The sequence below is a fragment of the Gouania willdenowi genome, chromosome 13 (genome assembly GCF_900634775.1).
Source record: "Gouania willdenowi chromosome 13, fGouWil2.1, whole genome shotgun sequence".
Classification (NCBI taxonomy): Eukaryota; Metazoa; Chordata; class Actinopteri; order Blenniiformes; family Gobiesocidae; genus Gouania; species Gouania willdenowi.
Window position 1 is genome coordinate 40,483,296 of NC_041056.1, and position 15,223 is coordinate 40,498,518.

Here is a 15,223-nt window from a genome sequence, read left to right on the forward strand (position 1 = left end):
ACAATACTGCCAAAGAACTGTATGCTTTAATGGATACTTTTGGTCTTACACAACATGTGACTGGTCCGACACACACTCAAGGTCACACTTTGGATCTGGTTATCTCTAATGCTACGTTCACACCAAACGCGGTGTCTGCGGCACAAGCGAACAGATTACATGCAAAGTCAATGGTTTAGACGCGCTGGGAGGCGAATTATTCGCCGCTGGGGCGGCGCGAACTGTTTCGCGCGTTGAACGCGAATGCTGCGGCAAGCGCGCTCCCGATTTTCGCGTTATTCGCCGTTCGCTTGAGTTGAAAATATTGAACTCCAGCGGCAGTTTCGCGTGACGCGCAGGCGCGAACGCCAATCAGAGTCCTTGTTGGCAATGACGTCAGGCAGGCAACACGGAAACCAGTATTTTCACCCATTCAACCATTGAGGAGAAGCTAATCGTAGCGGTGTGTGACCACCGGGAGCTGTATGACACGGCCTGTTATTTTATCCAGGACCAGGACAAGGAAGGATTTGGTGTGGAGGAGAATCAGCGAGGAGGTGGAGCAGCAGGTAAATGTTCTCTCTGTAGTTTTCATCTTTGAAAGTCGGCAGTGAGTGAGGATAGCATTAGCTAATGATAGCATTAGCCGCTAACACCAGCTATTTTCACTTATGGGTTATGAGAGGAAAAAAAAGTCAGGAGAAGCGTAGTGGGTCAGCTGCAGGAACATCCAAACTGTGGAAATACCCTGTGGTCATGTCCTTCATCGACCCCTTTGTTTCACCGCGAGAGACAAGCAGCAACATGGGGCAGAGGGTTGAGGAAGACAGGACCGCAGAGTATGGTCAACCATCAGAGACTGGAGGTTTGTTTATCAGTGCAGACATATAGAAATATATACCAGGTTAATATTCAGGCCTTTATGCATCACAGGGCTTCTTCTAGTGGGGGGATCTAAATCTAGTTTAGTGATTTAAAATCTATAGTCATGTGTTTCATATATTGTGTTTGCTGTCACTCAGAGGTAAACAATCAGATGAGTGATGGAGAAGGACAGGGAGGGGGAACAGATAGTGCTCAGGGAGCAGGAGAAGATGATGATGATGGTGATGGTGCTACAGCAGCATCTCCTGCAGAAACAAGTGCAGCCAAACCATCTGATATGAACATGACAGAAGTTGTTTTGCATTCTGTTATAAATAAAATGTATCTATAAATGCTTGGTATATCAGTGATGACAATGTTGATCATTACCTCATTTAATGTTTAATTAAAATATATCTATGATCTTATTTAAGTAACAGTGACTTGATAAGCTATTTTATATATATATATATATATATATATATATATATATATATATATATATATATATATATATATATATATATATATATATAATGTTTGTTTATTTTGAAGGAAAAAGAGCAAAGAGGCCCAGCCAAGGCTCTCCAAGAGAGGTGGAGCAGCTTATCCTACAGACCTTCAGGAGACCACCTCCTCACCACCAGCTCTGACTGAGGATGAGATGTTTTTCAGAGACCTGCTTCCTATCCTGCAAAAAGTGCCACCAGAATTTAGGGAACGTTAAATTTCAAAGTTTTAAACTTCTTGATTATCATCCGGTAACACTAAATTTGGAATATTTTAATTAGGTTTTGGATTGGGCTGGATGGGCTGGGGTGGGCGGCACTCTTTGCATGGCAGGAACCACATTGTGAATAGTTGTTTATACTAGTTTGTTTATTATGTAAGTATTATAATATTGAAGTAAACAGTTTGTTTAAAATTGAGGTATTATATTGTTAATGTACATGGTGTTCTTTCAGAATTGTTGATTAAAAACACATTTTAAAGTGTACTTTTGCTTTCTTTTTAATTTCTATCAATGCATCTTAACAGCTATGTGTACACCACATCAAGGTTATATATTTTGTTCATACAAGAATATATAGTTTCCTCATATTGATTCTCTGTGAGACCTTTAATGCCTTTAATTAATTTCAGAGGTGAGGTTTCTGTGATTATTTCTTTCTGGTTAAAAATGAAGCTGACAGACGTTTCTCTCCCCATTCTTCCATATTTATTATACACATGTTAATACAGTAGGAAGTTTGCTCTATAGAGGTAGGTGGTTGGCTCTTTAAATAGTCGTTTTGGGTGTTCTGGTGCAATATGTCTAGCCATGGAACGGCTCCTGCAGAGAAGTACGATGTGAAGACCTCTCGTCCATAGCTGTTAGCTGTGGTCCTGAAGAAGTCACCTGTGGCCAGATACCTGCACAGTGAACAACATAGAAAAGCTCAGATCATTGATAATCAGATATATATAATGTGGGTGTGTACGTGTGCATAAAAGGTGGAGAGATTAGAGAGAACAGGCCTTATCTGCCAGATGACAATAATTAACAGTAGTAAATAAATAAATATTTATTAATAAGAGTTAAAAACAATAAATATTAATGAAACAAGCCTCATCTTCCAGAATAGATCTCCAGAGGACAAAAAATAACAATAGTAAATAATTTATTATAATGATTAACTTTTATTTTAGTTGTAATATATTTATGATAAAAAAAATAATAAAGCAGGGATTAATATAGTATCTCTTTATTGTGTATTTGAGAGATGTGTCTGATGAATCATGGCATCTTCGGTTGCTTATGAAACTTACCGGAGACAGACACACAGTCGTTCGGCTGCAGAGATGGAGCTCCGGTAGTTGGTATCCTGCCGGGACATCCGTGGGCCAATCCGACCCAGCAGGTCGTCGAATCGGGCGCTGGTCATCCACAGGTACCGCTGGAAACAGTCATCATCCAGGCGTAGCTCCTGAAGCAGGCAGTGAAGCTCACCCAGTTGGATGTGGCGCTGGTTAACCTAGTGAAGCCAGGAAAGCCGACGTTCCTTCCGAGGTTAGGAGCAGTGAATTAACGGAGGTCCTCCATAGTTGATGGTGGAAACAAACAGAGCCTGGTTGTCGCCGTTTGGGAGTCTGGTGGGCGGAGCTTCGCTTCAGACGCGAATGAAGCGAATAGGGAAACATTTTATGATCCCGCGAATCCTGCGGAAGGTTTCGCGCGACAGACGCGAACAGTCCCGCAGAAAACGCGTTTGGTGTGAACGTAGCATAAAGGTGTTGATATCTCTGCTGTTGATGTAAGAGACTTAGCTCTATCTGATCATTTCTGTGTCTTTTTTGACCTAGAGACTGTAACATCTGTTCCTCCTAGTTATGTGTGTTTAAAGAAAAGGTACATAAATGAGAACACAAGTGCACAGTTTATGGAAGCCATAGCAATGACACCAACATTGAGTGCTGAGACAGTTGATGATCTTCTGGATGAGTATAATAGAAACGTCTGTAATGTCATAGATGTGGTGGCTCCAATCAAAACTAAGAGAAAACCAAACACACAGAAAACACCTTGGAGGAGGACTGAGATAATGCAGAATTTGAAATCTGACTGTAGAAGAGCTGAGCGTAAATGGAGATCAACAAAACTCCAAATTCATCTAGAACTGTACAAAATAAGTCTGCGAAAATTCAATGATGGCTTGTTCAAAGCAAGGCAGCAATACTTTTCTGAAATTATTGCCAAAAATGTCAACAACTCTCGCACGTTGTTTTCTGTAATTGAAAAGCTCACAACCCCCCCAGATCAGATAGCCCCTGAATTACTGTCAGCTGGAAAATGCAATGAATTTGCTGTATATTTCAATGAAAAAATACAATCAATAAGGTCAAACATCAGAACAAACCAGCAAAATCACAAAAAGCTTGAACAGCTTCAACCACTGAGGGATGAGTCAACTACAATGTTAGAGTTTATTACAGTGAACCCAAAAACAATAGAGGAGACTGTTCAGCAGCTGAATCCATCAACGTGTTGCCTTGACACAATACCCTCAAACTTCTTTAAAACTGTTGTAAAGTCAATTGTCACTGATTTGTGTCAGATCATTAACTGATCATTCCAATCAGGCACCGTACCAAAATCCCTGAAAGTAGCTGCTGTGAAACCGGTGTTAAAAAAGAGAACACTGGATGCCTCTATACTGGCTAACTATAGACCAATCAGAACCTTCCATTCATGGCCAAGATCATTGAGAAGGTGGTCTTCAACCAACTGAGTCAATTCTTAACATTCAACAGAATATTTGATAAATTTCAGTCAGGTTTTCGTTCTCATCACAGCACTGAAACTGCTCTGATCAAAGTGATCAATGACATAAGATTGAAGACTGATTCAGGAAAAGTATCTGTTCTCATTTTGTTGGATCTAAGTGCTGCATTTGACACTGTAGACCATACAATTTTGTTGCACAGATTGCAAACATGGGTTGGACTAAATGGAAAAGTAATGCAATGGTTTAAGTCATACTTGGAGGAGCGAAGCTATTTTGTAAGCATTGGAAACTTTGAATCTGACAGATTACCAATGTCCTGTGGGGTTCCTCAGGGATCTGTTCTTGGACCCCTTCTGTTTAACCTTTACATGCTTCCTTTAGGACAAATTTTACAGAACTGTAAGGTTGATTATCAGAGCTATGCAGATGACACACAACTATATCTATCACTGAACCCAGATGACCATGGTCCCATTGAGGTGTTGTGTGACTGTTTAGAAAAAATAAACTGCTGGATGAGTGAAAACTTCCTTCAACTAAACCATGACAAGACGGAGGTGATTGTCTTTGGTAACAAGGAAAAGAGGACTGCTGTCAGCAATTATCTTGAGTCTCGATCTTTAAAAGCTAAAGACCAAGTCAAAAACCTTGGTGTTCTGATTGACTCAGATCTTACATTCAGCAGTCAGATCAAATCTATCACAAAAACAGCCTTCTACCAGCTAAAGAACATCTCCAGAGTGAAAGGTTTAATGGCTCAGAAAGATCAGGAGAAACTGGTCCATGCTTTTATCTCCAGCAGACTGGACTATTGTAATGGTCTTCTGACAGGAATCCCCCAAAAGAGCATCAAACATCTACAGCTGGTTCAGAACGCTGCAGCTCGGGTCTTAACCAGAACAAAGAGGTCAGAGCACATTACTCCAGTTTTAAAGTCTTTACACTGGCTCCCAGTCAGCCTCAGAATAGACTTTAAAGTTCTGCTGCTGGTGTATAAATCTGTGAATGGGTTTGGTCCAGAATACATCAGTGACATGTTAGTCAGGTATGAACCCAGCAGGTCTCTCAGATCTATGGACACAGATCAGATAGTGGAGCCCAGAGTTCACAGTAAACATGGTGATGCTGCTTTTAGTTGTTATGCTGCAAAGAAGTGGAACAAACTGCCAGCGGAGCTGAAGTCAGCATTTAACATTTTTAAATCAAAGTTAAAGGCACTTTTTTTCTCTACTGCATATGATTGAGAGAGAGATTTTTTGTCATGTTGTTGATGTAATGATGATTTTACTGATTATTTTAATTGATTTTACTGATGATTTTAAATGTTCTTATTGATTTTACTGATGATTTTAAATGTTCTTATTGATTTTAAACAATTGAATGTTTTATCATGTAAAGCACATTGAGTTGCCTTGAGTATGAAATGCGCTATATAAATAAATTTGCCTTGCCTTGCCTTGCCTTGCCTTGCCTTGCCTTGCCTTGCCTTGCCTTGCCTTCTGCTCTTCGGAGAGAGCAGACGTGTTTTCACTCACTCCGATAACACAACCTTGGGAGATTAACAGTTCACAGCTACAGCTGAACAGCCTAAAAACTTGGTCCCAAGATGAAAAGAAAAATGGTTTAAAAACCGCATGGAGGCCCTCCAGAACCTGATCCGGGTTTGGAAGAGGTCAAGGAGATGATACGCGAGGGTCTACGAAACCTCAAAGACGATCTATCTGCCGAGATAAAGTCGTTGGAAAAGACGCTGGAAAAATCACTGGTAAGCCTTCAAAGTGAAGTAAAGGTACTGAAACAACAGAATGAGAGGAATGCTGAAGAGATAAAACTGCTCAATGTGAGGGTTGAAGAGCTGGAACAAAAGGAAAGAGAGAAAGATGTCATCATTACAGGCCTAAAGATAACACCCAGGAGTTACGCGAGTGCATTGAGACAGACAACGGAACCGAGTGACGAAGAAACAAAATCGACTGAATAACAGGTCATTGATTACTTGGAGTCGAAGGACATTGTCTTGAACCCTAACAACATCAACTCCTGCCAACTCCTGCCAAAGCGTAATGACACCAGAGCTGTAAAAAATCACCTTCACGAATGTGAAATTTAAAGGAGAACTACTGAAGCAAGGCAAGAAACTGAAGGAAACGAAGGTGTTCATGAACGAAAACCTAACGAAACAAAACGCAAGCATTGCATGGAAGGCACGCCAAATAAAATAGGAGGAGAAATTCTAAAGACGTGGACAAGAAACTGCAGGATTTATATCACACCACTGGGAGAAGAGAACGGAAAACCAATCTTCATCAAAACGATGGAAGACTTGGGAAAATACGAAGGATCCACCTAAACAACAACATTACTGATGGTAATCATGGATATGGACCCAGATCAATACACACACTGGAAACAAGACTCAGACTGTGCTTACTTTACAGACACTGAATTCAATGTGGAAACCAAGAGTAAAAAAGGTCTGTTACTTATTCATTTCGATTGTCGTAGTATGTCTGCAAATTTTGAACACATTAAGGATTACATTACTACCTTGTACAAGTTTGAAATAATAGCACTGTCAGAAACTTGGCTAAATGAACAAAAAGGTATGAACTTTACGATATAAAAGGATATAAATTTGTCTATAAGAACAGATTATATAAGACAGGTGGTGGGGTGGCATTATACATAAAAGATAACAATGAAATGGAGATACTAGAGATTTAATTAACACTTGAAGAAGTAACGGAAGCAGAGGTGAAAGCAATCATTACAACCTGTAATTCAAAAAAATCCAGAGACATTAATAATCTAACTATGAGTCTACTAAAAACTATAACAGCTGAAATAACCCCACCGCTAACATATATCAGCAATCTCTCATTAAAAAATGGTATTTTCCCAGACCAAATGAAAATCGCAAAAATCAGACCAATCCACAAGAGTGGAGACAAACGAGATTTCACCAATTATCGACCTATTTCAATATTACCGCAATTATCAAAAATTCTAGAAAAACTGTTCATGAAAAGGCTGGACAAATTCATGGAAGAGAATAATATATTACATGAAGGCCAATATGAATTCAGAAAAGGACGTTCAACAGCAATGGCTATAACTGACACCACGGAAAATATAAGAGATGCATTAGAAAATAATTTATTTGTATTCGGCTATCAACAGCTGGAATAACCTTGATGTAGAGACAAAACAAGCTGCAAACTTGACTAGATTTAAAGAAAAAACTTGGAACACATTCTTACACAAATACTTTTGTGAAGCACTGATTTATTTCATGTGGCATTTTGTTTATGTTGCGGCCCCTCAAGCCTTGACATGACATCCTAGAGGGGGTCGTAACATACCGATAAATGAAGAATTCAGAAGGATCATCACTGTTGGTTTTGAGACAACATTCATGGCAAAACTGGACCAGTATACCCTGAAAATAATGGCCTTGATGTCCTCAAGAGGAGGAGCTGCAAAAAGGAAGATTCAGCACATAAAGAACATGCTGCTCGAGGTATAAATACATGTAACAGTTCGTTCAAACACAAAAAAGTTAGTTAGATAAATAAATTATAAATAAATACATAATAGATTTGTCTTTAAAATTGTCATAATTCAACACTTCCAAAACAAAACGATATACAATAATGAATAAATGTTATATTTTTTGATTTCCACATTATTTCTTTTTAAAGATTTGTTTTTTAAATTCCATTTTCTTGTATTATTTACAGGAACAGTCTGTAGAAAGGAGGAGAGAAGCTGCAATCTGTAGCCTAATTACTGTATGTACCTGAGAGAACAGGAGGAGGATCTCTTCAAAGAACAGTTGGTAGGTAAACCCAATAGTTCTACTGATAACTTCAGGATTTAAACTGGGCTGTATTTAAGGATGACAGACAGTGCAACCGAATAATAGCAACTAAAATCAGGACGATCTGTGATATATTCAGTAAGTTTTGTTTTTGTCTGAGAGCAAAAGTAAGTTTGAACTGGGTTTTGTGGGCAGTGTTTGTGTTAAAAGTATGCCAATAATATTGTTTGTTTTGCTACTAAATGGCAATTCCCAAAGCCCAGGTTTGATCCTGAAGTTATCCCTTAAGTTCAGATACACTGAATATTTGATATGACAAAAAACACTGACATTGATTCTGACCTACTTATGCCAGGATGGTGATGAAGTGATTAAGATTGTTGTGAGCAGAGGGGCATCTGAACCAGCCAGTGGTGATTGAGGGAGCAGAAGTCCTGGATGGCCTGACTGTCCCGAGAGCATGTGTCTTGCTCATGAGACTACTGTAATATATGCATTCCACCTGAGATACCCAAAAGAACTAAAGAACACTTTTGAGGCATTTCAAAATATATTCCTTGAGCTGGATGCTCTGCGAGCTAGTCCCAAGGTAATGCCTCTAAAAAGTAAACTGCTGTTCTAAAATGTAAGCTGCATTCTAATTCCACAAATGTTGCACTGTTTTATTTGTGTTGGTTTTTGGTGCAACATGCAGCACCTGTATTGTTGCTAGTTGGTTATTGATTAGATACACCCAGCTCAAACAAATGCAGTTACATACAAGTCACTTCATATAATTATACATTTCAAAAGTACTTTTGAGGCGTTATCAATATTTAGACCTCCACTGAAATACATAGAATAAACTAAACAGCATATAGCTATAATGCATTATTATTATTAAAAACTGAGTTTGATTACAAACTCATGTGTGTGAGCCACACACATGATTTATAGATGAAGTTATTCTCAGTCTGCTCGCTGAGTTACATCTGTTTGTATATTAATTACTAACCTTGGATGATAAGCACCCCTGCACTAAGAAATGTTGAATGCTAAATAGTTGTATTTGTACTAATTTATGTATATTTTATCAGATTATTCCTAAACTGCTGCATTGGTGCAAATTTTATCAATTCATCATGTGCATGTCCCATAGAATTAAACCAGGGAAATCACACACGCTATTTTACTTTGCAGCCACAAATGAACCCAGTTATAACACTACAGAGTATGTGTAACGGATATGTTTGTGTGTGAATAGGGCATCAAGGAGGACAACACAGCTCACTGTTCTCCAACATTTATTCCTGTAGAAGAGATTAATAAACACATTAATCTCCTTCTGGTCCTTCTTATATGTGCACTCTGCTCCCTCAGCAATGCAAGCAGCACTGTCTTTACAGTGAAAAACATTTTAACATTCAATTTTCAACAATTATCCTCACAACAATGGAAACAATCCAAATACATTGCCATCTGCTGGCCACATTAACATGGTGCAGTGGGATGGAGTGACAAAACAGAGATAAAGCTTAAAACTTAAAATAAACTGTACTAGTTTTAAAAACTTCAATGAAAAAAATATTTTGAAAATGCAAAACACCAAACACAGCTGCTTACTTCATCAAAGACCCACAATATAAAGCACATTTAGCAGTGCCTGTCAGTAGCACACAGTGTTTAAGTATTTGTAGCTCACTTTGTTCTATAGATGAACTTCAACTCACATAGGTTGTCTGATGATGCTGATAATAAATGTACCTGGTTGAACCGCTGTGAGCGGGTGTGTGGACCAGCTTTAGGGCGGGAGGAGGTTCTTCTTCTACTGAATATTAGAGGTTGTAAATGAACAGATTGGTGCACTAGCGCCCACTCAAACTGAGGTCAAAATCTGAATTGTTAGGTTTCATTTCTGATAAACGTGACTGTGCCGTTCTCATTCATTTATCGACGTATTGTACACCCCTGATTTAAAGCATCAACAATGTCGAAACGTACGTATGCCACCTTAGGACTTGACGTGAAAGACTGCACATTTCCATGCTCACTCCAGTTTGTGTACATCAGGATTTTGACGTATGCACGTTTCTTTTGTACATGAGGCCTCAGGTGTTACCATGCAGGCAGACCTGCAAATACTGTCATGTTTTCCTGCAGTCTGTGCCTTCTCCTGGCCCTTCTCTCTCCTTTCTGTTTCAGGTTCTTGATGCTGGAGCTAACTGTTCCTGATCTGTGTTCAGATCACGGCTCAACTAGTCTGGGACACTCTGATGTTCTATCTATCCTGTTCTGTTCTCATCTTTCTGTCCTTTAACCCCAACCAGTCGAGGCAGATGTTCTCCACCTCTGAGCCTGGTTCTAACGAAGATTTCTTCCTGTTAAAAGGGAGGTTTTTTTATCCCCTCTGCAGCTGATGCATTTTCATGTCAATTTGTTGGGTTTTTTCCTTAAAAATTGTATAAATGATAAATGCTTCAAGATGACTATTGTTGTAATTGCGCTATATAAATAAAGTTCAATTGAATTGAATTTTTGAATATTTTTCATGTTAGGTGCTACAGGATTTTTCTTCTGTTAGTTAAGTGGCCCTTGGTCTAAAAAAGTTTGACAAAATCTTTTTTTTAAATTTTTTTTTTTAACAGTTTTTAACTCACAACACTGATTTTCAAGTTTGATGAGCAGTAGCAGGATTAACCGGAGCACCCGGTATAAACCCCCAAAAAAGTTAAAGGTCCAGTATTATGCTATTTTTCACTCATCTGCAATTGTTCTAAGAACCCCCAAAACACAGTATTTGAGGTTTATTTTCTTAAACTTGACTGTTTCCCAGAGTTTTATTCTCTGAAAAGTCAGTTAAATGAAGCTTCTAAAACCGGCTGTTTTGGGGCCTTCATGCATATGTATGAGTGGGCGTGTCTGTAGATGCAGACTCCACACAAGAGCTGATCACTATAGTGATTTTCTTTTGCTATCTACACACTCTTGTTATTTTTTTTAGCAAAACTGCACATTACAGTAAAACACATGACTATTTAAGTGTCTATTGTGATTGTGAGTCAGACAAACGCTGCTCCACAGTGTGCGTTTATCACAGCAGCAGCGGAGTTAGTCAGCTGTTTCAAACACTCACCGGAGCTACTATGTCACTTTCTTGTCATCCTCACCACTACTTATTACAGGAATAGTCCATTCAAGGTGATAGTCCACTGTTTTGTCCAACCGCTATGTCGTATTGGGTCACAAACACATCAGATCATCTCAAAGGCGATACGAGGTGGTACAACGGTTACTAAAAATGGAAGTGATTGTAACTGCTCCCTGGGCACTATACCATGGCTGCCCACTGCTCTTTAGGTAGAGGTTAAATGCGGAGAACACATTTTGTGTATGTAGCTTTACATATACAGTATGACAATAAAGTATAATGTATATTCTATTTTGTTTCATCCTGCAGGTCAGCTCGTCTTCCTTTCAGGCCAAATCCAGTAAGATTATTTCATTCGATGCAAACATCAACATGAACAATATTATTTGTTGGTCCATCCTGAAATATCAATATACACCATTTACTTGAAGTTATATTTGTTCCCCCACTCCAAGATAGACAGATAACCTGCCCTGTACTTACCTCAGCAGTAGGACACAATCAAAATAATGCAATTGTGATTTCCTCAACTCTAACAACTTTCAGCATGATGATATCCTTCGATATCTTTTCTCACTCCTTTATCAACGTATTGCCTTTGACTGCTGTACTTCATGCAAACATAGTCAAAGCTAAGTAGCTTTGCAAAGGCTAACACTAACACAATCATTGTTAAGAATCCAAACGTCTTTGATAATTACCTGTCCTCCCAAACGTTGTTGCGAATTCCTCTGACAACAATAAAGACGGGTAGAGTTGTTTGCCTCTGAATCTTTTTGTAGGATCATAAGCTAGTATTCATACTATGTCAACAAATATGTCAATGCATGGGCTTCATCAAGGGGTGAGTGGTCATGGATAAACCACTACATATTCAGTGGCACAAGGATGTGGGTCCAATTTGCCATTTTTGTTGGAGGAAACCGGTTCTTTAGCGAAACTGGAGTAGCTCTGAATAAGCTCTGGCTCAAACAATATCCCCAAAGGCAAAAGATTTGTCCTTAAAATATTTCGGCAAACACAAATAATGGTAACGCAGCTCTGCATTCAGCTGCTTCTGTCTTTCAGTCTAAGCGACGACATATGAGAGATCTCAACTCCACCCAACTGTTTAAGTTCATTCTTGGAAATTGCACTCTTCAAATAAGTGTTTCCTATTTGTTTACATACACTTCCTAAAAGACAGGAAGGTGGGCTGAAACCCCAAGCTGCAAATGTGGATGTGCTGTGGCCTTTGCTGCTTCTGTACCACTGTGGATGGCTTCCTGGGTACTTGTTTTGGATTTACTGCAGCGACCTTCTTTCGTGTTGCAAAAGATTACTTCTAATGCTGGAAACTAGGTGTATGTACTAGAGGCCCTTTCATATTTGTACAAACACAAATGATGCTCTGCATTCAGCTCCCTCTGCCTTTCATTCTCAGCCACAACATCTGAGAGCTCCCTCAGGATTTTTATGTATTCGTGAATTAAGGTCTCAACTGCATCCAACTGCTTAACTTCATTCTTGGAAATAGCGTAGGCCAAACTTTTCCAGTGAGCTGTCTCCACTATTTTGGCTGAACTGACCTCTGATCTTCCGTTCTGCTTGAGGAAACTTTTCAAAGCAGGAAGAATGTCATTGCATTTCATTGCTGCAGTGTCACAAAGTGCGCCAATGCCTTCCTCGGCTGGTTTGTTGTACATCCGAAGGAATTGCACCAACTTGGGACGATCATTTTCCTTAATGCCCGACTTACGAAGGATTTCGTCAAGCTTCTTATCTGTCTGTATTTTCTCCTCTGGGTCATCCGCCAATAAAATTGCTACTTCCGTCCATAACATCTCTGCTGTGATCATGTTTCCTTCCTCCACTCCCTGGCTGTGCTCAAAAACTTTAGTTTGAGAGGCTTCTTCAGATGGATGCTCCCATTTTAAACCGAGATACTTCTTGCAGATCAAAGAGTATAGTTTCAATGCTGTCTCCGAAAGTTGATTCACCTCACTATTAAGTGTACGCCACACCTCCTCTAACTTTTTATCTTCAGTAACTTTTAGGTGCATTGCTTTATTTTGGATGCGAATATAGTCCTCGAGGTAGTGTTTGTTTTCCTTCATTAAACATTGATGTTTTTCGGCACGTTCTTCCGTATCTTCTTTATTCTTCCGTTTCATCTTTTTCAGTGTAGCCTGCACAATGAGGATGGACTGTTTTTTACTTTGTAGGCTGGTACTGAATTTCTGGTGTTCATGTTCTTCTTGAACACGGGCCACCTTCCTCTTTGAGATGAATTGCTTTAACTCTTGTTCCTTTCTTTCATGAGCTAGTTGTTCATCAAGATTGTCCAACCATCCACGATGTGTAATTTCAAAGCATTCCCAAATCCTCTTATTGTACTCTATTTCATTGTCCTTCGATATTTTTTCTCGCTCCTTCATCATCCTCTTTACCTCTTCCCAGATTTTCCCCAAGTCATCGAGAACTGTTTCTTTTTCTGAAAAGAGGGATTCGAATTGCTCCTGTTGAGTTGCCTCTGTCACAGCCAGTTTATTCCTGTACTCCTTGGTCAGTGTGTTGTATTTGCAATTCATCGTCTCCAACTTCAGGTCAATCTCTTCAGCATTCTCCCTTAACATATCCTCATAGGAAAACTGACCATTTTTAAGTTCCCGTTTTAGTTTTTCAATAAGTCTTTTCTTGTCTTCCATTGTAGCAGAATTTGTGTTTGTGTTCATTTGTCTTAAATTTTAATGTGCTTAAAAGCAGGTAGGAATGTCTGTGTCTGTTACAAAGGACCTGTTCTTTCTTGGTAATTGGTGTATGGAACCAACTTGAATAGGGTGATATCTCCCAAAACAAAGACTGATTGCTGAGCACATGAAAGATCTCATCATGATGATGTCACAGGTTATCTGCAGCAGCCAATCAGAAGCCAGTTGAGGGACATGTTGGATGATGTTGTAGGTTCTCTGCATCAGCCATTTAGAAGCCAATAGAAGAACATGTTTGATGATGTGGTGGGGTTGGGCCGGGAAGATCTGGTAGGCCGGAGTGTTGCGTGCATGGCATTGGGGGGTGGGGCTTAGGAGTCTTGTCGGTTTTAAGGCCTTTTTTGTGGTCATGCTGTGGACACTTGGGTCATTTCTGTGTGTGCATGTTTTCCCTTGATACTCCGGCTTCTTCCCACAATCCAAAAACATGACTGTTAGGTTGATTAGAATCTCTAAATTAGCATAGGCACCAGACGGCCCCCCGACCCTGAATGAAGGAGCAAGCAGGTAAGAACATGGATTATTGGAATGATATGCAGATGTCTGCAGGTGAATTCCTATGTAGATGGAAACTCATCAGTGAGAATACGTATACAAGTTATTTTTTTTGGCACTCGTTGTGACTTGGCTCTACTGTTGCGCAATTCTTCTTCACAATGTGCCAATCAGTTCATGTATTGTACAGATTTCAATATGAATTTAATAATTAACTCACTCAGTGCCATGGATGTAATATTACGTCAATTGCGTTTTTTTCACGGAAATTGCTAGGATACACTGTGATGGAGTTCTACTGTGAATATATGGCTTCTCTGTTGATGTAGTGATGAACTGGTGCCCTAAAGGTGGCAGCAGCGGACTTTTGGATGACAGATTAGCCACTGATGCTACCATTAGCTAAGGAGGAAGAAGCAGAGACGAAGAAGATTATGGCGCTATGAAGTGATATTGTGAAGTATCCAGCAGCTCACAGCACCACATACTAACAGAACCTGAGTGGATTATTGATAATGTCACGATCGTGACCAGAACTGGTGGACTGTGATGCCAGGCCAGATGTTGAGCTGTGGTTCTCTCAGGGCAGGGGTCTGCAACCTGCAGCTCGGTAGCCTCATGCGGCTCTTTGACTCTATTCCAATGGATCCCTATAACTAAAAAAAAAAACGATTGAAATAGTTATTATTATTAATTACAAATAAAATCAAGACACAACAATTTGTTAACCTAAAAATAAATCACATTGTGTAATGACTCAGCACCTTCTTACTTCACCTTCCTACAACATCTACAGACCATCAACTTTTCTGCACCTGTGGATAACCTTAAGTTTTAAATCCTTGGTAAGATAACTAAACCAACAAAAACACTATTCTGGAAGAAAATAGAGATTTTAATTGTGTGGGAACAGATTCATTTA

The 15,223-nt window shown here is 39.4% G+C and overlaps 1 protein-coding gene across 1 annotated transcript; it reads right to left on the bottom strand.

Annotated features, from left to right (window-relative positions):
• Positions 1–12,393: 12,393 nt before the first annotated feature.
• LOC114473992 (dynein regulatory complex protein 1-like) lies at positions 12,394–13,875 on the bottom strand. The gene has a single exon (XM_028463820.1). It carries the CDS (start codon positions 13,768–13,770, stop codon positions 12,394–12,396), a length of 1,377 nt encoding a protein of 458 aa, XP_028319621.1. The 5' UTR covers positions 13,771–13,875.
• Between the last annotated feature and the right edge of the window lie 1,348 nt (positions 13,876–15,223).

Coding starts and splice junctions, on each gene's coding strand:
- LOC114473992 (XM_028463820.1), bottom strand. CDS start 13,770: ATGAACACAAACACAAATTCTGCTACAATGGAAGACAAGAAAAGACTT.